At 35.3% G+C, this 27,108-nt stretch overlaps 1 protein-coding gene across 3 annotated transcripts in view; it reads right to left on the bottom strand.

The window, feature by feature from the left end:
- The window catches only part of LOC150075991 (P2R1A-PPP2R2A-interacting phosphatase regulator 1), a 155,149-nt gene that overhangs the window by 110,273 nt on the left and 17,768 nt on the right, over window positions 1-27,108 (bottom strand). For all 3 annotated transcript variants that reach the window (XM_090387132.1, XM_090387131.1, XM_090387130.1), the window contains exon 2: window positions 8,134-8,269. In XM_090387132.1, the coding sequence (XP_090243258.1) occupies window positions 8,134-8,219 (86 nt within the window). In that variant the 5' untranslated portion in view covers window positions 8,220-8,269. The remainder of the gene's footprint in view (window positions 1-8,133; window positions 8,270-27,108) is intronic.

The following is a 27,108-nucleotide window of genomic DNA, read 5'->3' on the forward strand; positions in this document are numbered from 1 at the left end:
TACCAAAAATATATCTAATTCCAACTAGGAGTTAAATGATTTTATAACTGAGAAGAAAGCAGAAGAGAAACTGTTGAAGCTAAAAGTAAATAAGACACCTCAGACTAATAAAATTTATCCAAGTAATTAAATGAAGCAGCAAACCTTTAGCTATAATAATGAGAGTAATCTTAGGTTCATGAGAAGTCCCTACAAATTGGAGATGCGAAATCTATCTCCTATTCACATGAGTAGTTCAAGAGCTGAAATGCACAACTACAGACCTGTAAGTTTTACCTCTGTGCCAGGGAAAATAATGGAGTCAAATAATAATGGGGTTAATACATGATCATCTCAAGAGGAACACAGAATTTATTTGTTAAGGGAGAGGGGAATCACGCCTGACAAATCTCATTACTAGTTAACTATTATGATGTAATCACAAAGGAACTACAGCAGACTCTCGATTTACTGGAATTGGATTAACTAGGAAGCAGATTAAACGGAAGACTTCAAGACTTCAAAAAAAAAAAAAACACAACCATAAATCATAAAATTCAAGTAATAACTAGAATAGGTATAAACAGATGTTTTGCAAGTCGTAAATAAGTGACAAGAAGCGGCGTTATAAAGTCTTCATTGGGAGATTATTATCTTGCAAACCCCACTATCTTCACTCCCGCCACTAAAAAAAAAAAAAAAAAAAAAAAAAAAAAAAAGGAGAGAGAACAACTGTTTAGTTTGTTTTAGTGTGTCGCGTCGACTGTTGTGTTCTGTCACACCACAGAAAGAAAAATTTTATTTTGTTATTTATGTCAGCGATAACGAAAAAAATTTTTGTTTAGAAATCGCAAAAATGGGTAAACGCAAACGAGTTGCGCTTTCAATTAAACAAAAACTTGAAATTATTGAAACGTTTGAAATTAATCCGTTATATCTTTAAAGAACCATTATAATGTTGTTGACCAAACCATATGCAACATCGTAAAAATAAAGGGAAGCTATTAGATTTAAAATTGACAGCGAAAAAAATAAAGGGAAGCATCTTATTGGACACGCGAGTAGTGCGTGAAGTTTTTTATTTATCGCCATATTTTTTACGTAGGTTGCTGAACCTTTTTAGATACAGTAAGTCCCCAACTTACGTAACTTCAAACTTACGTTAATGTTTTTCACTCAAATTTTTTTTCTTTTTAAGGATTGTAAATTTAAAACAGTAAAATAATAATAATAACCAATCAATAATGATGATCACAGCACACACAAATTGCACAAGCAAGATATGGAGTAACAAGCTTAAAAATAGGAATGAAGAGAAGTTTCTTAAAATTTATTTTGGTTTTTTTTTTTTTTTTATATGAACGAAGATTTCAGTGAAGGGTTCCACCATAATAACGTAAAATCCCACAGAACTGAAGCTATAGGTATAATGGCAAATGCAATACGATAGTTTACTACCCGTTTATAATGAATTGCACTAACAGAAAGCCCAATAACCCAGACAGAGTGCAAATTGTTTTTATTTCTTTATGGTAGTGACCTCCAGAAATGTGTTTTAGTAAAATGTGATCTTGCGTGGGGTGATAATACAGTAGCATGTTTCCACCTTAACCCTGTGAAGTTCTATATATATTTCATTTTGACAGTTATCACGGTGCTGACTAAGAGAATAAGTAACAGTGGTACTAGTAAATCTATCAAAAAAAAATTAAAGCGACCGATTGAGATCAGAAAATTAAAATAAGGTCAAAATAAGGTTGAAAATGGTCAAACATTAACAATTATTGCACGGAATTCAGATTTGTCAGTGTCAGTGTCAACAATAATAAAGGACAAAGACAATAAGAGAAGCGGTGAAGGGATCAGTACCAATGAAGTCAACTATAATAACCAATAAAGTCAACTATAATAACCAAGGCTGCGAAATACATATCAATTTTTACAGTACAATAACATGCATTTTTTCTTCAATTTATGTTTTCTTTTCTTATGTGCCACTCCGGCTACTTCACTGCTGTCCCCAGATAAAGTTATTAATTGAACTAATTAAAAATATATAACTTTTTTTCTATATATAGAGCTAATATATAAAAAATACATAACTAACTAATTGAAAAATATATAACTACTTTTCTTCATTCTTCTGAGGATATTATATGGTTTTTGTCATTTTGGTATATCACAGATATAGTAGCAATATTTTATTAGTCTTTCCAGAGTTATGTAAAACTCGGCTTATGGAAGAAGTCCTGGAACGTATGTCTGCATTTTTGGATAAAGTTCCACATGAAGTATGAAAAAGGCTGTTTAATCATGGGTAATGCATCTCCATCATTTCTACTACCCAGGTAGTATGCATGCATGCATCGTTTTATTATATCTCATAATGTGAACACCTTCACAATGAATTGCCTAGGTATTGCACTACTTCGAATAAGTAATGCTTCTCTGGTATAGAAGACTGTTACTTATTCTCAGATGAGCACCACCACCCAGACAGCACCGTTTCGAAGCTGGTTGGCTTCATCACTGGTGGGTTCATCCTGTTGCAATAGTGAACCCAGTTATGAAGTATAACTCCACAATATGAGAGATGCATGATGGTGTGCATGGTTTAATCTAAATATATTTCTTGATAAAAAGTCCAAGAGTTTGAAAAAGGCTGTTTAAGCATCGGTAATGCATCTCCATCATTTCTACTACCCAGGTAGTATGCATGCATCATTTTATTATATCTCTTATTGTAAATACCTTCACGAGTTCCTAATCTCCTTTCAATTAATGAAATGTTGTGTCTATGAAAACTAAGTTAGATGCTCTAGAAAGACTCAATAAAGGTGAGTCTTAAAAAAAAAAAAAAAAACACTGTTGAATTAGGTGTGTGCAAGACAACTGTACAAGACTAAAGAAATGGTAAAAAATCTAGACAGATTTTGCACTCAGTTTGTTTCACAAGGATATTTAAGTTCTCACTCAACTTTAAAGAAACCAAAATTTGAGATAGTAGACAATCTATTATGGCTGTGATTCATGCAGAAGAGAGACACAGAACTCCAATCAGCAGATTAATAATAGCAACATCAAAGAAAGGCCTTAGTCTCACATAAAAAGACCAATAGTGCAGAAAGTTTTATATCAAGTGATGGATGGTTTAGACATTATAAAAAATGTATTGAAGAAAAATAGTATTAGAATATTGAGTATTAGTGGGGAGAGATTATCCACAGATCAGCTTGCTGATGATATTTACAGAAGATTTAAGATTATTTATCAGCAGAGAACAAATTGACTGGAGAACAACTCTACAACACGGATAAAAAACATCTAAATTAAAGATGTTACCTACAAAAATGATGGCAAAAAAAAAAGCAGAGCCTGTAGCACAAATATACTAAAAATCCAGAGAGAAACACATTTGCAACAGTGCAAACTCATTCATTAACTGCCACTTTTTGTTGTTGGCAAATCAACTAATCCTGGAGCTTTTAAAAATATAAATTGTTCATCTTTACCAGTTTACTACCACTCACAAAAATTAGCATATATGAACTCTGCATTATTCAAAGAATGGTTCTTTCAAGAATTTGTATCCTCTGTAAAGAAACTGAAGAAAATAATATACTTATCTTTAGCCTGTTCTCTTTCTGGATAACACACATTCATATCACAATTGTGATGAATTTAAAGAATGGGACACAAAAGGCCATGTTTTTACATGGCATATATTCTCTTTCTTTGATCCAGCCTATGGATCAAGGGGTTCTAGAATGTTTAAATAGAAGAAATAGGCAAAAGTTTCTGAGCTCAGTTTCGTCAAAAAAAAAAAAAACAAAAGAAATGAATACAGGTCTTACAAAATTTTTAAAAGTTATCAACGTCAAAGACATGTTTACAATATAACATTAACATGGAATTCAAAGTTGAGTAAGGAACCCACTAGTCAGGAATTGAGTAACATAAATACAAGTCACCTTGTAAGCAATGTCTAACTCAAGAAAATTTATTATAAAAAAATATACAACTTAGAATTCCACATCTGGCTCAAAGCTGATATTGAAAGTCCTGAACTACAAGAAGATAATGAAAACAGTTTATTAACTGTTTTCATTATCAGAGGCAGAGTTAGGTGGGTCGGAAAACTGCTGGCTTGGGGGGATACATCGACTAATAGACTGTTTTCAAAAATCACAAAACAAAATTAGATTTATTATAAATTTTTATTAATTTTGGCAGAATTTGTGCACTGAAATTATAACAAAATGCTACTTTTAGCAGACATTTAAATTTAAATACATGTTGACAACACTATTAAAAAGAGAGTTTGTTTGTTTAGTGGTTTTATGGTGCATCAGCATCTGAGGCTATACTGAGCCAAGTAAAAAGGGTATAAAATATAAAAATACATTATTATAATAAACTAATATATTATTATTATAAAAGAAGAAAAGTGGTTTTATGGTGCATCAGCATCTGAGGCTATACTGAGCCAAGTAAAAAGGGTATAAAATATAAAAATACATTATTATAATAAACTAATATATTATTATTATAAAAGAATATATGATATAAAACAGAGCATAAATCAATAAAACATTCTAGATAAAATCATATAAATTGATAAGTTGTAAAAACTTAAATATATCTGACATGCTGCCATTGTCCAATAAAATATGTCTGAGTGTATAAGGCTCAGAGATGGGTAAAACATAAACGAAGATCATTATTAAAATATGTACATCCAATTAAAATATGACAGACTTAAAACGGTGTCACAATTTTTACACATAGGACGATCGTCTGCCCTCAGCAGATAGCAATGTGTCAAGTGACAATGTAGAGCTGAGATAGAACTTCCTCTTTTCAGTTCCTGCACAGACTAGACTACCAGTGTTCGATTACAGGCTTAATCTCACATAACTTATTTGCAGTCTGCCCATGTCATGAGTGTTGCCATTGGGATACCAGTTTCTTTTGTATTAATTGCCTGTAGTCTGTATAGGGGACTAACAGGCATGAGTTAAAAAGGCTCATTGATTTGGCTGCAGTGTCTGCCAAATCATTTCCTAAGATCCCAATGTGGCCAGGGATCCAGCAGAAATGAACATCAAATTCAGATTGCAAAAGGAAGTGCAGCTTCTGCTATATCCGGGTCAGGACAGAATGAGGGCTGAACCTCATCAATGATAAAGCCTGCAATGAACTCAGAGATCGGTATATATAATATATTTTTTGTGGTGGGTGGTTTGTACATGATCCAAGGCTACTCAACTGCATGCAGCTCTGCAGTGAACACACTGCATTACCGTGATGTCTGGGAAGACAGCTGCAGATCCCACATACACTTCTGACCTTGAGCCATCTGTGTAAACTGGCAAGATATCAGAATGTTCAGAGCACTGTGCTAAAAAGGGATGCAGGTAGACAGCAGTTGGAGTACTGTCCTTTCTCCAGTTGTTAAGAGAGAAGTTGCAGCTTGGGACACAAGCATGCCAGGATGGAGAGGGTTTCCCTGGTGATGGGGCAACCTTCTCCACTCTGGCATGCTTGTGTGCCAGAGTGGTATTTGTGTCACATTGTCTAATGTGATATTCAAATCTCTGTGTAGCCTTTGGATATGAATACCGAATGGATGATTGGCAGTCTGACGAGTTTAGAAAGTTAGTGTATAAAGTTTAACGTGGACATTTTTTAGTCTGTGCTAAGCCTGAGATGGGAAATCTGTACCACATTTCAATGTATTTTGTTATTCAAACACATTATTTTATTTTGATTAAAAATGCAAGGGAGATGACAATGATAATGGCTGCAACTGTAAAAAAAAATAGACTGCGGCATTCATAGAAAATGGAGAAAAATTGAGGAAGCACAGAAACATCAAAAAATATATGTCCACCAAATTGATAGGGAGAAAAACAATATATCACTATACTGCTGGCATTTCTGTAAATGTTATCGCTTAAATAGGGGATCGACATCCGTGATCACATATGGCAATTACCATTTTCTAAATTTTAAAGCTAACCATACATTTATAGAAGCATTCAGATCATAATGAAATATCGATACAAAAAATTACAAAGTTTACTTCAAGGAAATAAGCAGAAGAATAAAGTTACGTTAAAAATGATGCTCAGAATACACTTTTCATCTAACCAACTTCTTTTTATTTCGCAAATTATATATTCATCAATGATTCATCTAGGTGCTGCAGCATGCTCCTAGTTATGTAGGAAAAAAATTTAACTAAATCTAAATTTTATTTAAAAAATTTATTTATTTACTTTTATGATTTATTTACTTTCATTTTATTATTTTATTTTATTAAATTTTGTTTTATTTAATAAATAAAATGTATTTACTTTCAATGCAAACTAGCTGGAATCACTGAGAAATATGGTAATTGGAATTATGAGTACAGGTGACCCCCGCTTAACGCTGATCATTCGTTCCGGAAAAACAGAGCGCTAAGTGAATCCGCGCTAAGCGAGCGCCGCTTTCCCATAAGGTAACATATGTATTTGTGAGCTGCGGTCGGTGCCATAGGATATTTCTTAATCAATAATAAACGGTAATGAAAAGATGCACAAATGTCGGTCAAAATATTTAATATTCAAATATTTGCACATATAAAATATTCTGCATTACATACGTATAATTATGTGGTAACTACTTGCGTCTCAAAAGTAAACAAAATTCCAATTAAAATAATGAATTTAATTGATTTAATTTAATGGATGAATTTAATCATGAAAAATGTGTGGATTTTGAGTTGAACTTTGGCCCTCTTCCAAATAAACTAAAAGGGGTATTAATTTTAAATGGCCCGCAGCGTTACCACCCAACAATAAAGTCAACCGATCCTTCACCGCTTTGAAACTTGGCATGTTTTTTGTTCTTTCAATATGAAACTTCTTTTAGGCATTCGTTTCCACAAAAGTCCTGCTTCATCTATGTTAAAAACTTGTTGAGAAGTATAACACATAATACCCCTCTTCAATAATTTTAACAAGTTCTTTTTTGAAAGTTTCGGCTCCTTAATCTGCACTAGCGGCTTCTCCCGGGATTTTAAATGTATTCTACCAGTTTTAAATGGTTCCACATTTTTTTTTTTAGGCGAGTTTTCTTCAGATCATCGTATTGGCTAATCTCTTTCTCTCTCTCTCTTTTTTTAATATTTAACTTAACTGAATTCTGCATTGGAATATTATCTTCAAAAAAATTAGTCTTTCCATTTCAATCCTAATAGCCGGTCTAGTCCTAGTTGCTTGCAGTGGAACAGCTATCTTTCCCGCTGCTAAAATTAATTCTTTATTTTTTCATAATTGTTCTTACAGTTAAATTTGCGAGTCCTAAATTATGGCACACATCCTCTTGTCGTTGACCGGAATCGATTCGCTTCAAAACGTCTAATTTAATTTTCAAATTCAGTCTTTTTCTTACATTTATAGTCTTCGTACTGCGCCCAGACGTTGTTGCATTTTCATTCCTGTCGGTCATTATTAGCTCTTCGAAAATATAACTGCGTTGGTTGAATTAATTATGATACAATGTTCAAGTAAACTGTCCGTTACGCACGATGTCTAATACTGTACTGAGTGATGACTAACTAGACTTCGGATAAATGCATATAATGCAAATATTACAAGCAATATATTTGATCATTTTTTAAAATGTTGATCTCGGAACTACGTAACAAGTGACTGTACTTAAATTAGCGTGAGAGAAAATTTCACTGAGCGTGGGAAAATTGCTCAAGTCGGCGTGGGAAACGTTTTAATGCTGTTTTGCTATTCATTTTCAAGCTATCGACTCCATCAAATGAAATGATTTCGTTAAATATGTCAAAAATGTAATCTGTAAAAGAGCGTTATAGTGATCTGTGACAGCGTTATAGTCAGATACGGGTTATAATATAAGAACAGCGTTATAGCGAATCAGCGTAAAGCGAACCGCGTTATAACGGGGGCCTGCTGTATATAGCTAATAATAAGACCATATAGCTAATAAATTATATAACTCTGTAATCTCAGAGTAACCAGATTGCATTTAATGACATAAAGGAAAACCAAATGCACAAATCAAATTGTCCTAACAACCAGAAATTAATAGTTTTCACTTTACAACATACACTAAATCCAAACTGGTGTTACTTACCTTGAACTAGTTAAAACATTAATCATTGGGGCACTGCTAGATCGCTTTAAATTTGAACAACTTAGAGATGGGGGATCAACGTCCATGATCACGTATGGCAATTACCATTTGCATGAAGCCTTATTCTTCCTTAATGCTAAAAATAAAATATACTAAAATTAACAAACTTAAAAAATTTGGAAAGACCATACAAAAAAATAATGCAGTATACAGAAAATTATTTAAGACGACAACCACCTCAGTAATATCAAGGGGAACAAAAAAATACTCTGAGTCATCAAAAATTCAATTTATTGAATTTTGCTGCTTTTCTGTTTAGAATAAGTTACTGTATAAACAAAACTGAAAATATACAGCAGGCCTTACTGATACATTGTTTTATCATTTGAATTTTAAATAAAATTTAAAAAATTTTATAACTACAGAACTGTATTACTCTATATTAAAGTGTAAGTGTAATCTCACCACTTTATTAATTAACCACTTATTAGTCAACTTCGTATTATTTTGCACAAAGTGCAGCAGTTAGTTGATATAAGTTACATTAATATAAGAGGCCTCTGTAGCCGAGTGGTCAGGAGCGGGAGTGCAGTAGCATACACTCTTTGAGTAGACTGGGGTTAAAGCCCCTAACAGCTAAATACTCTTGATCTGCCAACCTGCACTGGACCAGCGTGGCAGATTATGGTCCATTCCCCCTCAGCATGAATTGTTGAGGAGGCTTCCATCCTGCAGTGGGTTGATAATGGCTGCAGTTTACTTTTACATTAACATAAAAAAATTCTGCATTTTTTTTATGTTAATGATTAACACATAATTAGTCTTACACTATAACTATCTTAATACTCACTTTATGCAAAATATTCAGTAAGATTATTTTACCAGACAAACATTTGTAAACAAACCTGTCTAGCCTGCATTGAACATATCATTAGGGCTATAATCTTAGAATTTCAGACAAATTTTTGCAACATTTATCACAGACCTAATCGTTAACAAAAAAAAAGTTCTGAAAAAAAATATCGTGTCTTTTTTTGAAATTTACTAGCCACCCACTATTTGCCTTAAATCAAGATTAAAATATATAAGCAAATTGTTCTGCCTTTTCACAAATAAGTGTTCCACTTAAAGGAATGTTTTCTTGGCACTGAGGAAATCACTTTAATACACACTGGTCTATATATTGACAACCTGAACTTCTCATTCATTTCTTATAATAAGGAATTAGTTAGGATCTACCTGTTTCCAACTTGCATTCTTATTTGTTAGTTAAGGTGAGAGCAAATTAGGAGAAGTCACAATTCAACAGCAATTACAGACAATCTATTACCCTCTTCTACAGCCAGAAGTTCCAGATGCATTGTCCTGATGCTTAATTGTATCCAACTTTTTCACAGAATGTTGGTAGGCTTCCAGTTTACTCTTTGATCCCATCCTGCACAATGCTGAAGCTTAAACTAAAGGTATACATGCATTCTGAAAATGAAGGCTACAGAATTACTGCAGCTGTAAGTACAATCTCATGTCAGACTAATTGACCAGTCAACTAAAGTTAATAACTGACCACAAAAGTAATTGTCATGATTCTGCCAAAGTAATATAATGAATGTGCTGCTCCCTGCCTGCAAACTTCTCTGTGGATTAAGCCTACACAGAAACATTTTTGTTAATCTAGTTTTAAGGGATCAAATCACAAAAATGTACAGTTATTGAGAATGGTATTAAATGCAGTTTGAGTTAACAAAATTTTTTACAGCATCGTTCATACCTTTGAAGGTTTCCATCGAAGATTGTAGAACTTCAGGATATCAAGGAATTCTAGTTAGCAACATTCAGGTTATCTACTATATATAATAACATAAATTATTATGTCACCATGATAGTAAAGTTGGTTATTTTTCAGTTTAACTACTGAATCCCTTCCACTTTAAATGAAGCAGTACATCAAATTATAATATCTCAGATTTTAATGTTTTTTTTTTTTTTATGTGAGATGGAAGAAATCTCTTTCATGAGTCAATACATTACAGATACTATCCTATTAAGGTGGTCAAATATCATATCCTTTAACACAAGCTCCATGATTTTACCCACTATTAAAGTCAAACTTGCAGGTCTATAGTTGCCCATTGTCTCTTTTGCCCTTCATTTGTGGAGTGGGGTAACATCAGCACCTCTTCAGTCAAAAGTTGAGGTAGTTCTGGAATCAAATGATTTCATTAACATTCCCAAATAGGTTTATACACTCACATGCAACTTTTAATACAACAGGATACGTCTACCCTTGGAGCCTTATCCTCCCATTGTTTCAGTAACTGATCTAAACTCTTGTCTGAGATAAGTATATTTTCCAGAAATCTGATTCCTTGATCTCCCTCTCCCTGACAGTTTGAAAGATCTTTCAACTGTAAATATTGCTGCAAAGCACTATCCAACTTGTCAGCCACTTCTGTAGAGCACTCTATGACACTTCCACTTCAATTAAGAGACTTGCAAGGAAGCAAGCATATACAGCATCAACAAAAAAAAAAAAAAAAAAAAAAAAAAACACCTAAAGGTTTGCTTCCTTGCAAGTCTCTTACGGGGTTGAGGGGAGACAATTTAGAAGAATTTGTCTAATTCTTCCTTAAATTTATTCATACCACCCACATTTGCAACACCACATGGAATTTTGTTCCAAAAGCTATCACTCCCTGGTAAAAACTGAATTTCGCACATCTATCCTGTAACCAGACCTTTTTCAATTATGTACCCTTATGTGTTTTATCTAAGAATGAGTGCAAATACCATGGACATTACATTTAGTTTACTCAAACCATTAAAGACAAACTTCGAGTGGGTCAGTCATCTTGCAAGTGCCTAGCACCCAAGCACTGCAATTTGCAGATCTGAAGAGTACCCTCCAGACTAATCTGTTACTGTTCTCTTCTGTGCCCATTCCAACAGATACACCCGATCTTAAAATGAGGTTTCCAAACTTGTATGCAGTTATCCAAATGCAACTTAACCTTTGCCTTGATACAATGGGATAATGATCTCCCTTGTCCCTGCTGGAAAAATTCTTGAATATCATTGACAGAACCCCGTGAGCTGTCCTAGCAGCCTGTCTGCATTGTCAGAGACCTTCATGTGTGACTGCACAATTACCTGCAGGTATTTTTATTTCTCCACTACCTTTAAATATATTCTCATCTGGGATTACTGCTTCCCATATGTAGTACCATGCATTTATCAATATTAAACCTCAATTGCTAATTCTCAACCCATCTCTATAATTTTTATAGATCTTGCTGCAGTAGTATACCTTTATTCCTGTCAAAGTCATGTGATTGAAGCTGTAAAGCAAGAAATTAGTGCTACTGAAATAGCAAGGGATGGATTATTTATTAGAAAACTTTCAAGCCTAAAGACAAGTAAGGCTCCTGGGGTTGATGGCATATACCCAGTAATTTTGAGGGAGGTAGCCAGAGAGTGCATTGATCCATTGAGATTAATTATGCAGGCATCACTGGACTCGGAAGAGATTCCTTTGGATTGGAGAAGTGGGAACATATTGCCAATACATAAAGGCAGTTCTAAGAATGAAGTTGGTAAGACTGGTTAGTCTGACTTCAGTCGTAGGGAAAATCTTAGAGGCAATGATTAAGAGTGCAATCCAAGGACATTTAGATAGAAATGACATTTGGAAGAACACACAACATGGTCCTATTAAGGGAAAATCAAAAACTTATCTAACCTGGTAAGTATTTTGACACAGTTAGTCATGAGCTGGATGTAGGGAACAATTTCAACATAGTTTAATTGGATTTTAGAGTAAGCAGGTGTCGAGGTGTGGCACCCAAGCCTCACAGGAAAATTCTGCCCCTCTGTGTTAACAAGCAATACTAGGTGGTAGATAACTCTCATCAACTGGTGCAATACCATCATATTGCTCATTGGAGGCTTGAAGTAGTAGAATCCACGTTTGGTCTCCAGAGCAAAGCTCTGTCCCCCCCATTTCTTCCATCGAGAAGAATGACTGATGTCTTTTGAGGACCTGGACATCAAGGGGAGATCCAATCTTTCTTACATTTCGAGCGTACAGCTCTAAAACAGTGTTCGCAGGCCAGCCACTAGTTCACCACATCGAGCCTATTAGTAACCCTCTAGAAGGCTTCTGGATCAGCTAGTGTACAATCTAGCTGCCTCTACTCTTAGAGATGGTAACTGAAAGGAGTCCAAGCAGGGTGTATGCATGGGGCATTGTTGATGCCACATTAAGTCAAGGAACTGGGTAAATTCTTGCCACGTTTATGTCATATCCAAATTTTTATTACTTTATACATATCCTCCCCACCTTTTCTTATTAGTGAATACACCATGAATTGTCAAACTAATAGAACAAACTTATCTGTGAAAAGATCTAAACCTCACAAACACTTCCTTGTTCATTTCACAAATATATGTGGTCTCAGTTCCAATCTCAATGATGTCCATTTCCACTTACATTCTGCCAAACCAATGTACTTTTTCTGACAGAATTCCAATTATTGCTTTATTCAGCCACTACTTATCTCAGTTGTCCTAATTATTCTCTGTATGATTCCTTTCGCTTCAAAGGTGACACTTCTGCATAGGTCCACTCTGATATTACCTGTCAGAGACTTAGTAATTTGGAATCTCATCTTTTTGACCTTCTCTGGCTTAAAATCTTTTTGCCACATTTTTGTCAAATTCATCTTTTGCCTCTATCGTTCTCCCAACTCCATTAATCACTTGGAACTCCAACTTCTTAACTTTGAAACTCAACTTTCTCTTGTCCAACTTTCCTAACAGTGAGGTAATCTTCCTTGGTGATTTTAATGTTCACAACTGCTAGCTTCCATTTTATAGTGTAAAAGACCCAGCTGGTTGAGCAGCCAAGGCATTTGCAATTACAAATGACCTCACACTGATTGTTCATTTACCTACCAGAATACCAGACAATACTAACCACACACAGCAAGCACACTCGATCTTTTCTCATAAATAATCTTTCTAAGTACCCAGTTGAGTTGAGTGATCCTCTAGGCACCTCAGGTTATAAGTTGGAACCTCTTCTCCCAAGGAACCTCTCTCTCTCATAGCCGTTATCAACCTCCTCGTGTTGTTTTTCATTACAAGAATACAAAATGGAATGATCTGCAAGATTTATAATTTTATTTTCCTTGGTCATATTACTGTTTCAAATCTTCTAATGTCAATGTTTGCTCAGATCATGTCAGTGTAATTATTTTTATAGGGATGAAATCCTTTATTCCACACCCCACCTTAAAATCTCTTCCTTTATCTAAACATTGGTTTTCCAATAAATGTACTAAGGCTGTTCAGGATAAGAATGTTGCATATCACAACTGGCTTAAATCCAAACCTTCAGATTCATTTTCTGCCTTCACAAAAGCTCGCAACAATTGTAAAGCAGTTATTAATCAGTCCAAACTAGATTTTGAACAGGCTAAAAGTAAAAACTTGCTTCTTGTTCAAATGGCAGATGAGCATTCTGGTCTCTTGCCAAAGATATTAGCTGCAACTTTTCACCATCTCTATTCCCAACACTGTCAAACCAGTTCTATTGCCACTTCAGCCAAATATAAAACTGACTTGTTAGCACCCTAATTTTCTTCTAACTTGTGTATTGATAATTTTGGTAAACCACCTCCTACCATTCCCTTCTATCAAAGAATGTCAGAAGAATTTAGAACAGTCTTGATGCCAAGAAAGTGCCAGGTCCTGGTGGTATTTATTCACTTGTTCTCAAAACCTGTGCTCTTGAACTTACTCCTGTTCTGTGTCACCTTTTTTCACTTTCTTATTCCACAGTCGTTTTCCCTTCTGCTTGGAAATTATCAATTCCATTCAATTGTTCAATTGCAATTATTATCCCATTTCACTTACTTGTTTGTTTGTCATTTGGTTTTTAGGAGCATTAGCAACTAAGGCCATATTGCTCCGGGGATATGCAGTGGTCATTCCCTGACCTTTCCGCATCCTCCGTATTTGGTGGGCACAGGCTCGAACCCTGGTCTAATCAAGAAGCGTGTGCTACGCACTGCTGCTCCTGCTCACCTGGCTACGGAGGCACCCTTGCACTTACTTCTACTCCTTCTAGAGTTATGGAGAAATCTATTAACTGCCAACTCTTAAACTATCTAGAAACCTCCCATCTGATCAATGATTACCAGTATGGAATCTGCTAGTGTCAATCCACTGGAGATATACTGTCTTATGTTATCCATATCTGCACAAATTTAATGGAAAAAAAGTTTAGTGAAACTTAAGCAGTTGCTCTTGTCATTTCAAAGGCTTCTGATTGTGTTTGGCATTAAGTTCTTCTAAATAAGCTTCCATCTTATGGTCTGCCAACTGTTTTTTTTTTTTTTTTTTTTTTTCTGTAATTGGGTATCTAGTTTTTTCTCTGATTGCTCACTGCTGCTGCTGACGTTCCTCAAGGTTCCGTTCTTTCTCCCACTCTTTTCCTCTTTTATGTTAATGACCTTCTTCTATTGACTGGAAATCCTACCCATTGTTTTGCTGATGAAGCACATTGCATTCCACCTTCCAGTTTAAGAAACCTTGCCCAGCACAAATAGCTTCAACTTCTTGAATATCCACTACAAATTCCTTAAATGCTGATCTCCGGGCACTCCAGTGGAGCAAGGATTCTTCTGCTCCTATTCTTATCTTCGATGACACTCAGATTTCTTATCTTTCTTGGCATAAGCACATCCCAAATATTGCTTCATTTGCATCTAAAAAACAGAATTTTCTCTTTCACTCTCAGTTTCTTCCTAACAGCTGTTCAACTCTGTACAAACTGCAAATCTCCCCTACCATGGAATATTGTTCCCACATCTGGGGTGGTGCTGCCAAAACCTCTCTCAAGCTTCTGAATTCCATTCAAAAGAGAGCAGTTAGGTTAACAAAGTCTTCTCTAACAAACTCTTTCTACTCTCCCTCTCTGCCTCATAGACATTCTGTTTCTGCTACATGCCTCTTCTACAGACACTTCCATGGGCAGTATCTACAGAAGCAGGCATTCTACTATAGGTTCTAATACCTCTTGTGTTTGGGATTTTCATGAAATAAAATTAAAAAAATAAAATAAAAATAAACTTTAATTTGTGTGCCTGCGGTATTCACATACACAAAACAGTCAACCTGTCCTTAGCATCCTTAACACCTGTTGGTGCTCTCTTATCAGTCGTTATTAATGAATTACTTAACAAGTACAGGTCACTGTTGAACAAAAGCCGAGAATTAGGGTTGAATTTGAAAATGTCTGCAATTCTGCCCAGACACGATAGGAGGGAGTATATGATGAGAGCCTTGTCGATCAATTCGGCCCTGGAAAGATTGTGCAAGGCTCAAGGGGTATAATTTTTTTCAGCCTGGACTGTACTTGTTAACAGGAGAGATTGCTTCTACAGGGATGGGATACACTTAAATAGAAAGGGTGCAAGAATATTTGCTGATGCTATCGAGGCAGTGTTAGGTGGGTCGGAAAACTGCTAGCTTGGGGGGAGACAAAGACCAATAGATTGACAGTAGCCACTGGCAGAGGTGAAAGAGATTCTTGCACTGCTTCTATTAGAATGAGCAGAAGCCTGAAAAACAAGATGCATGGTATTTCAGAGACTGCTGGGAGCCATTACGGTACAAGTAAACACATGGGTTGTGTTAGGGTAGCTAAGAATAGAAACAGGTGCAGGTATACTTGCGTGTACACCAATGCTAGGAGTTTAGTAAATAAATTTGATGAATTTGAGGTATTGCTCAAAACATCAAAGGCAGATATTGTTGGGATATCAGAGACGTGGTGTCACACAGATATAAGGGATGCAGAAATGCAATTTGGGGAGTACAACGTCTACAGAAAGGATAGACAGGATAGGAAGGGGGGAGGGGTTATGCTATTAGTTAAGAAACACATAAAAACCAAGGAAGTGAAGCCAGTCGACATCGCTGGACAGTGCAGTGTTGAGTCAGTTTGGTGTGACATAAGCATTGGGGGATCAAAATTGAGAGTAGGAGTGTGCTATAGGCCTAATGACTCTGATGAGTATAATAAGGAACTGTACAGGGAAATAGAGTGGGCCAGTAAATCAGAGAGTCTTATAATGGGAGATTTTAATTTCCCAGATATTGACTGGAATTTGGGGGCTGGTTACTCACACACTAGCAGGGCTTTTGTGGATTTATTGGATGATTGTTTTCTACATCAGCATGTTCGGGAGGCAACTAGAGGGAGTAATACTCTTGATTTGATTATCAGCAGTGATTCTTCATGCATTCAGAATCTGCAGATAAATGAACCACTAGGTGGCAGTGATCACAGTGTGCTGAAGTGGGATTTACTGAAAGAGGTAACTACCATTAGGGGTAAAGGGAAGGGTTATTGTTTCCGTAAAGGCGACTACGATGGACTGAGACAGTATTTAAATTCTATACAGTGGGACCAACTGATGATGTTACCAACAGCAAATTCAAAATGGGAAGCATTCAAAGAACTTATCTTGGAAGCTACTAGGCTTTACATACCAACTAAGAAATATTGTTCAAGGTTTAGGCCAAAATGGATGTCAGATGAACTAATGAGGCATATGGCAGAGAAGAAAAATGCATGGGATACTTACAAATTAACACATGACACAGAAGCCTATGATAGATACAAGTTGATATGCAACCAAGTTACAAAGGAGGTTAGGCAGGCGAAGGCAGATTACGAGAAATCCTTGGCAAGGGATGCAAAGAAAAACAGCAAAGAGTTCTTTACTTATGTAAACTCTAGAAGGAAGGGGATGAATCAGATTGGTCCACTTGATATTGATGGGTCAACTGTTGATGATCCTGCTCAGGTAGCTAACAAACTAAATGAATATTTTGCATCGACATTCACACATGAGGAGTTATTCAGCAAGGGGAATGCCAGAGGTGTATTCAACTCTAGCAGTAAGCTACAGAATCTTGAAATAACTGGGAGTAAAGTGGAGGAGAAACTGTTGAAGATAAACACAAGAAAGGCACCCGGGATGGATGGGATCTATCCAGTTATATTAAAGGAGGCAGCAAAGGAAGTAAGCAAACCCTTAGCCATAATTAAGAGAGCTTCCTTGGACTCAGGGGAGGTACCCATAGACTGGAAATGTGCAAATGTGACCCCAATTCACAAAGGAGGATCAAAGGCTGACACAAGTAATTATAGACCTGTGAGCTTAACTTCTGTTCCAGGAAAATTAATGGAGGCACTGGTTAAAGAAGCACTGCAGGATCATTTAGACAAGACTTCAGTTATAGCTCAGACACAGCATGGTTTTGTTAAGGGGAAGTCTTGCCTGACCAACTTGATTGGATACTATGATGCAGTCACAAAAGAACTGGATGCAGGGACTAACTTTGATATTATATACTTGGATCTTAGAAAGGCTTTTGATACTGTTGCACATGGAAGACTGCTACACAAATTGGAGCAGTGTGACATTGGAGGCAAATTGCTGCTATGGATAAAGGGGTGGTTGAGGGGGAGAAGACAGAGAGTGGTAATCAATGGACACTGCTCATCGTGGACTAATGTTATTAGTGGAGTCCCTCAGAGCTCAGTGTTGGGTCCATTATTGTTTTCTGTATTTATAAATGATATTGATGATGGTATATCAAGCTTAATGTCCAAGTTTGCAGATGATACAAAGGTTGGCAGGGTTGTCAAGGACACTACTGACACTATGCTGCTGCAACAGGATCTGGAAAGGTTGAGCAGATGGGCTGAGAGGTGGCAAATGAAGTTTAACATTGACAAATGTAAAGTACTACACATGGGAAAAAGCAACCCCAGAGCAACGTATCAACTCTGTGGTACTACACTGACAGTGGTAGAGAATGAAAGGGACTTGGGGGTGATTGTGCAGGCAAATATGAAGTTCTCTGAGCAGTGCAGACGGGCTGCAAGAGTAGCTCATGGAGTATTGTCAATGATATACAGGAATTTTTCCAGCAGGGATATGGAGGTGATTATTCCATTGTATAAGGCAATGGTCAAGCCACACCTAGAGTACTGTATACAGGTCTGGAGGCCTCATTTCAAGAAGGATGTAGAGCTGCTGGAACGAGTACAGAGAAGGGCAACAAGATTAGTGAATGGAACAAAGGGGTGCTCTTACGAAGAAAGGCTTAAGTTTTGCAAATTACAGTGTCTGGAGACTAGGCACCAGCGAGGTGATCTGATAGAGGTGTATAAAGCCTTGAATGGTTTAAGCATGCTCAATGCTGATGGGATTCTTCCTCTAGCTCAGAAAAATCACCTGAGAGGGCATAAATTCAAATTGAGGAAAGACAGATGTAGGATAGACGTGCGGAAATTTGCCTTTAGCCAGCGGGTGGTTGGTTGGTGGAACAGACTGCCATCCCTTGTGGTGGAGGTTGATAGCCTAAATAAGTTTAAGGCTCAGCTGGACAGGTATTTTGAACGAACAGAGGGGTGAAGTGGAAGTGGGGTTTTTTTTTTTTTTTTTTGGCTGATGCTGCATAAGCTTGCTTTCTTGCATCAAATGCCTCTACTAATGCTAATGCTAAAATGCTAATGTTTTTCTAGGAACATAGCACCAGTACACAATGTCTCATCAGCACTGTTAATTTGTTCAGGAACAAACTTTTCGTCAGATATTATTTTGGCAAATTCGTCAGTGTATGTTGTGTTGATGATTAAGTGTCACACCAGCCAGAAGATAAATAAATTCAATACTGTAACTAAAAATACTTTATTTACAATAAAATAAGTATAAAATAGATATATATTTACAATAAAAATATAAATAACACTGATAAAATATACCAAAAATAGAAATTAAGTGATAAAATTTGCTGTAGCTTTCGGAGGCAGCAGTCTCCTTCCTCAGCAGCATATGTTTACTGTGCGGCACATCCTTAAAAAGCAGATCCACGGCACATGTCACAAGGTTCCACAGTTGGAATTTTCCATTTGTGCACCAGGACCAGAAATGACTCGGGAGTGCGCTAGCTGAAACCATTCATCCCATCCAAGAACGACAGTTTCCAGGAGGGTGGGGGTACAGATGTACACCCCACAGCAGATCATTTCTCGAAGAAACAACATCAAATTTCCCCAGAGGATGCTGTCATCACAGATCATGCAAAAGGGTTCTGGGACAGTAAATTGCTTGAGAGGTTACGTATTGGGGCAGCTAGCAATACTAGGATAGGGGTGTACATATACACCCCTCCTGGAAACCGTCATTCTTGGACGTGATGAACGGTTTCAGCTAGCACACCCCCGAACCATTTCCGGCCCCGGTGCACAAATGGAAAATTCCAACCGTGGAACCATGTGACGTGTGCCGTGGATCTGCTTTTTAAGGATGTGCCGCACAGTAAACATATGCTGCTGAGGAAGGAGACTGCTGCCTCCGAAAGCTACAGCAAATTTTATCGCTTGTAATTTCTATTTTTAGTATATTTTATCAGTGTTATTTATATTTTTATTGTAAATATACATCTATTTTATACTTATTTTATTGTAAATAAAGTGTTTTTAGTTACAGTATTGAATTTATTTATCTTCTGGCTGGTGTGAAGCTTAATCATCAACATGAATTGTCCCAGCCTTGTAGGCCTATTTAGAGATATAATTTTCACGTACTTCATGATCAGCAGGTTTCATGACCAATCATTTGTCGAATCCTCTTTCAGAACATGGTCAAGATCTTCATTTTTTGCCATATGCAATGTTTTCCTATTTTTCATTAGTTTATGGTCATAACTCTCAGTGTAAAACTTCAACAACTTGCATTTTTGTTTCTTTAAGTCACATACAGTGGTAGTTACAATACTATATTCTTCAGTAAGAAGCTGCACAGACACACCAATAACTCTACTTTCTGCACTATCAATAATAAGAAATGCTTCCATTTCTTCTTCCCATTGTTACCCATAGGGGTATCTACAGTTTTTTTGACATTTTTAGAGTGAAATTAAACTCAAAATCATTAAAAAAAAAAAAAAAAAAAAAATATATATATATATATATATATATATATATCAGAGAGCAGTAGACATACATGTGATTGGTAGCAGCACTGAGATAACTGACCATGCTGTGCTTACAACTTGTCTAATGTATTAAGCAGGCAACAGTGTAGCAGTATAGGCACATTGCCAGGAAACAAACATTTTCAGATTTTATTCATTTGTTTTTTTTTTTTTTTTTGATTTGGTAGTTGTTGGCGCATCGGCTTCTGTGGCCATATTGCACCTCCCAAGGTTTTTGCAGTACTTTGATCCAAGCCCGAGGCGGGAATCGAACCCGCGACCTTTGGGCTGCCGGGCAGGTACTTTACCCACTCGGCTAGCCCGGTCGGCCTATTCATTTGTGATCTTTGATAAGTTACTGTTAACATGCGTATTTCTTAATTATGTATATTATGGTTATTCAAAATTTAAAAATTCCTGTTTATATTAAAAATTAATATTAAAATTGAATGTTCTTACAATCTTAATTAAAAGTGATCTTTATTATTTATTACCATCTAATGTTGAAAGCATAAAAGTTTTATAATTAATAAAAATATTTTTAATGCCAAAATTTTAAAATTTTAGAGGAGTTACAAATAAACAGTTTTCTAAAATAAGTATTTAATAAATATTTGAAAATTTCGCCAATTAATCGTTGTCAAAATGTAGCAACACAGAATGTAAAATGCAATTATGTACATAGTACTGTGTGGGTTATTGTATTACTGTGGTCCATCTATAATTGAATAGAAGTATTTTGTCTATGCAACTGACACCTTTCACTTGCTTGGATCATGTAGTGCACATGAGTGATGGGCCACAAAAAAAACCTTCGGTTTTCATAACTTTTCAAATTTCAGATAATGAATCATGGACCTGTACCATGATGCTCTGATAATAGGCAGATGCAAATTACTACAAACATTAAAAAAATATTCACAAGAAATTTGTAGCAAAATTATAAAATAATGAACATTAAAAGCATTTTGCAAGTAAAAAGACTGCACTAGGATTATTGAGATAATAGAATAACTAAGAGCTATATGGAACAAGAGCAAGTATCATTAACCTGAACTGGAAGGAAGGAGAGTTTAATCCAGTAGTGGTGGTTTTCCCATTGATAGAAAAAAAATGTTGGTAGGGCACCTTACAGGTGCCCACCACCATTTTATTTTTAATTTTTTGAAAACATTTTGGATTTTCTTTAACTGTCCTTGAAAAATGCAAATATTTCACCCTTTCTTAATGGATTTCAGTGATTACTGTAAATAGCTTTTTAAATTTTAAAACAAGCTGTATATTTTACACCTTTTATTTTTAAAATAACAAAAAAATATAAATTTTTCTAAAAAATTACAAAAAATGTATTAGACATAACACATAAGCATCAGTTTCTTAGTCCATTTTCCAATTTAAAAGACCTTTAAGTTCATTAAATTTCAAACTACACATCACATATATTTCTGTTTAGTATCTATATAAATATTATTAAAAAATTTAATAACTTATGTATATTCTATACTATTAGTTACTTCTATTTTCAAGTTTAAAAATATATTTCAAATGGTGCCTTTCACAGCACACAAAATTTTTAATTATGTTTCTTCCTGCAGATTATCAGCCATTGAGAGAATACCAGGTTCTGTGTTACCATCTTTATGCTGTGAAAACGATAATAAATTTTTCAAAAAACAACTAGTATAAGACAGATGTTTATTGATCCAGTAGGAGAGACAAAACTGAAAGAAAATAAGTAAGCTGAAACTTTAAAACTTTGAACAAACACAGTGACAGTGTTTATCCAGTGCCATGCCATTCTTCAAGCAAAATCCAGTTGCAAAAATGTGGCAGAGGATCTGACAGCTTCTTGATACCCCCACCCCAATTTCTATAGGAAAACCATAAAAAAAATCACTTCACAAACTACTGCAGTAAAAGTTTGACTTTATTTAAAAAGATAGAAAAATTTCAGCATATGTTCTTCAGTATAGGAAACAAAAAATTTCAACATAAGAAATGGTGGATTTTTAATTATTGATTAGCAATTAATGCAGGGATGTTATTTTCAAGGGATGTAAGGTGCCCCACCACTACCGCTGGGTTAACATCTAAGTTTGACTAAACTAAAATTGCACATGTGATAAACAAATACAAAGAATTCCCAAATCACAAATTCCACAAAAAAAAATGCATTTGGTTTAACACTGCTTTTAAAGTAGGGCTGGTTTTCAAATAACACAACTCATTGCTTGTCTCAACATGATTTCTCCACAAATTCTTCATGGCTGCAAGAAAGTGGAAGAAGCATTATACTCTGTGCGGCTTCACAATGTACGGCTCGTGTTATAAAGAAAAGCAGTGGTTGTAGGATGTCTCGAACTGTATTTTTAAACATATTTAAAAATACAGTTGAAGAAGGTAGTTATATTCCAAAGCAACTGTTTAATGTTGATGAGACAGGTTTGTTTTGAAAAAGGATGGCCATAAGAAAACACATTTGGAGTGACAAACAAAGGCACCAGGATTTAAGGTAAAAAAGGACTGTGTGAGTGAGAGGAGAATACAAATGGTGATAAAAAGTTTTGGGCTATCATGCTAAGAATTCAAGGTCATTTAAAAGACTTTCTCATATCATACTTTCTGTTTATTCAACATCCACAAAGAAGAGTTGCATTTCAAAATATTTATGAATGGTTTAGTGGACAACTGCACAACACAATTAAGGAATACTGCAAGGCTGAAAATACGAACTTCAAGATTTGGTTAATGTTGGATGACACTCCACGACAACCTCTTGTTGTGAAAACATTATTCAAACACGTTAAAGTTGTTTTTGTTGATAACCAAGTGTGATCACCAGGATGTGACAGTTATGGCTTATTACCTTAGAAAAAATTTGCACAGCTTAATGAGGCAACTTTAGGAAAAATTTGCAAAGTTAACTAGGCAATTGATGGTGAAAACAAGACAACGCTTAAAGAAATTTGAAAATCTTTCAATATTAAACACATGATAGACATCAGAGATGAAGCCTGGTAAGAAAGAGGGTGTCTCAATCATGATGGAGACACCTCTCATTTTTAGTTTACTTTCCAACTAAAAAACTAATTTGTTAAACATTATTTGTTAGGAAAAAATTATTAAGCAAACTTTTGTAATAATATTTACTTGTATAGATTTCTAATTTTCAGTTCAGGATCTTATCAACACCATAGTTTAAAATTAGGGACTGCAAATCGTCAATCACATGGAAATAAAAATAATTTTTTAGAGAGCACAAATGCCAGAAATCTTATTAATTACTTTCCTGATGTATTTTTAATAATAAAAAATTATAACTCTACAACTGGTGAATTTTATTTAAAACAGAGATACACTTGTAAAATATTAACAGATTAATCTTGTAATCTTGTTTATTTTTAAAGGCTGTCAGCCCCTGGTTAAAAACATTGTGGTATATGATACAAGTATTAAATAGTTTTGTAAGTTCCAAAAAAAAAAAAAAAGGATATAATAGCACACAATAATATCAAAAATTTGCTTCAAAATGGATTTATATATATAAATATATATATTTGTCGTAATTTTTCCGAGTCATGGATTGACTCGGAAAAATTACGACAAAACACAATGCCCAAACATAGCATGCTTAAACCCAGAGGGAGGTGACAAATCTACTTGTATAGCCTGTGGCATATATTACAAGGCAAATCTAGTATACAATCTTAATTAAACTAATGACTGTCATGTGTATGCCAGATATAAGTAATGTACTTGGTGCACTAATAGATGAAATTCAATCACTCCAAGTGGATGCCCCAGAGACAAAAAAAAAAAAAAAAAAAAAAAAAAAAATCAGGGTTTCAAGCATCTAGTGACTTACCAGGTGATACATTCCCAATTCAGGCATCAGGAGAGAATGGGCAACTGCAGAGTGCTTTGGATCAATAGGAAATAGTTTTATTGGGCAATTCTAGAGAAATAGGTAACATTTGATGTGTACCAAGAGATTATCAGTTTTTAAGGAGGGAAGTTTAAGAAAGTGTTATTCATGTGAGAACATCAACATACAGTAATTGCAAAAAAAAAAAATTGGCTATTTATCAAATAAACAAGACATACTGAAAAAAATGTTGCCAGTCAGGTCATGAATGAATGTGTCTCAAATTCTGCCCAGGAATGATAGGAGGGATTATATAGTAAAACCTTTAAGTATTAACTCAAGACTTGAGGGATTCTGCAAGACTTTTAGGGGGAAATTATTATCCGCATGGCCCACAGTTATAGGATAGAAGGAACCTATTTTGTAGTGATGGAACATATTTGAACAAAGATGGTAACAAGATCAACGAAGAGGCTTTAAGAGTCAGGGAAAGTGCTAGTTTGTGGGGACAGAAATGATTCTGTCACCTCAAGAATTCTTGTAAGAGACCTAAGAAAAAAAAAAAAAGCCGTCTGATGGCGGAAAACCGTACCACTGGCAGCGATATTTTAAATGAATGGGAAGCTAAGGCAGGAAGTAAAAATAAAGGGAAGCAATAACTACATGGGATGTACAGAATCAACAACAAACACGAAAATGAAAACATATGCTTGCCCACCAATGCTAGGGATGTATTGATGAATATGAAGTTCTGGTTAAAGAAACAATCAGAAACATGGGAACAGGCTGATATACTGGATGCAGAATTTAAATGTTGCAAATGCTACTGAATAGGAGGGTTACACTTAATGGAAGAGGGCAAATGCTTTTAATTGCTAAGCATATAGATTCCAAACAAACATATATACTGAATGGGCATGGTGTGACATAAGCATTAGGAAAACAAATATGAGAGTAAGAGTGTGTTACAGATTAGACAACTCTAATGAGTATAACAAATATCTTTACAGACAGAATGGCCAAACAAATCAGAATGTTTTACTATGGAAGATTTTAATTTTCCAGAATGACCGGAACTTGTGGACTGGTCATTCACCTAGTAATAAGGCATTTCTAAAATTGCTGAATAACTGCTTCTTACCAACAACCTTCAGATACCACAAGGGAAAGAAATATTCTTAACCTGGTTATCATTAAAGAGCCATCAAAGTGGCAGAACATTAAGCATCTTCAAATAAAGGAACCACTGGGGAGCAGTGATTACAGCATATTGAGGTGGGATCTATTTAAAGAAGTAACTACTGTCAAGAGAAAGGGTTTTATTTTCATAGGAGGAATTAGCTCTTAAAATAAGACAAGTTCTTTTCAGTTGGCCAAATGGTAACTTTAACAAATACAAATGCAAAATATTTAAGTTATCCTAGAAATTACTCTACAAAGCTTTTTATACCAATAAAAAGGTACTCTTCAAGGTAGGCCATGAATGAATGAATGAATGAGATTTAAAGTGCCAAAATGAATGAAAAGAAAAACGAAATAAAATCTTACAAAAAACACTCTCAAATCAAGAGTTAATAGAGAGAACTTGGCCTTGTTGGTTAAGGATCAAGAGGCAGATATATTTAAAGGAGAATCTTTACATAAGCTGACAAAAGATGTTCTGGTTAGAAACAGCATAAGATCAAATCTTTAAATGAACTCTCACAATGAGACTACCAAGTTGAGCACACCTTTAAAATTACAAAAGGCATAAAGGGCATTTCTAACCTTATTATTCGCTGTTTAGAGAGAAGAGGAAGATAGCAACAACTACTAATTTATACTATCTTTAAAATATTAAAGAACAAAGAGGAAGCTTTAAGCCAAAGCTTTATATGAAAGACTCCAACATTGCTTAAAAAATGCAAAAAAGACATTAGCCATAGTTAAGTGTTAAAATCATAAACTCAACGTGAGCAAATAGTCGTCGTCATCATCCATTTTCAATCCACTACAGGATGAAGGTCACTCCAGAAACTTTCCAGTTCCTTCTGTTTTGAGCACTGGCCATCCATTTACTACTCAAAAACTCACGAATTTCATCTATCCATCTCCGCCTTTGTCTTCCAGGTTTTCTTCTAGCTCCTCTTGGGTACCATTCTGTTATTTTCTTAGTCCATCTGTCATCATGTCTTCGAGCTATGTGTCCTGCCCAAGACCATTTTAGTTCTTTAGTTTTGATAAGAATATTCTTTACTTGAATTTGCTGCCTAATCCACGTGATTCTCTTCTTATCTAACAGTCTGATTCCCAATATAATTCGTTCCATTCTTTGCTGTGCAGTTATCAGCTTCTCTTCCATTCTTTTGGTGAATGCCCAAGTTTCACTTCCATGTCATGGTAGGCAGTATACATTGGTTCATTATTTTACGTTTCAGACAAACTGGGATATTGCTCTTCAATATGTGACTATATTTCCTGAATGCTATCGATCCAAAATTTATTCTTCTCTTGACTTCCAGCCATTTATCATTATTACAGCTAATAACTTGTGTCAGATAAGTATATGACTCCACCTTTTCAATTACTGCTCCTTCAATCATTATTTCCCTTTCTGTGGCATACTTGTTCATCATTACTTTTGTTTTAACCATATTCATCTTTAGTCCAAAATCCTTACTAACTCTGCATAACTGATTAAGATTTTCCTCTAATTCTTTGGGATCGTGGCTTGTGACCACAATGTCATCTGCAAATCGTAAATGGTTTAGGTACTCTCCGTTCACATTGACTCCTTTCTGCGACTAGTCTAATCTTCTGAAAGCTTCCTCAAGGGCAGCAGTAAACAGCTTCGGAGATATTATGTCTCCTTGTCGAACTCCTTTCTCGATTTTAAATTTCCTACTGTCTTTTTATAGTCTAATAAAGGAGGTAGCATTCTCACATATTTTCTTCAAAATCATATGTGGGGTATCTGTGCCTTGTCTTTCCAGTGCCCGAAACATTGCCTTATGCTGTATGGAGTCATTAGCTGTGATATTACGTGAAGGTGATCCATAGTTGAGAATCCTGTC

The sequence above is a fragment of the Mastigoproctus giganteus genome, chromosome 13, assembly GCF_048544385.1.
Source record: "Mastigoproctus giganteus isolate SK-2022 chromosome 13, ASM4854438v1, whole genome shotgun sequence".
NCBI lineage: Eukaryota > Metazoa > Arthropoda > Arachnida > Uropygi > Thelyphonidae > Mastigoproctus > Mastigoproctus giganteus.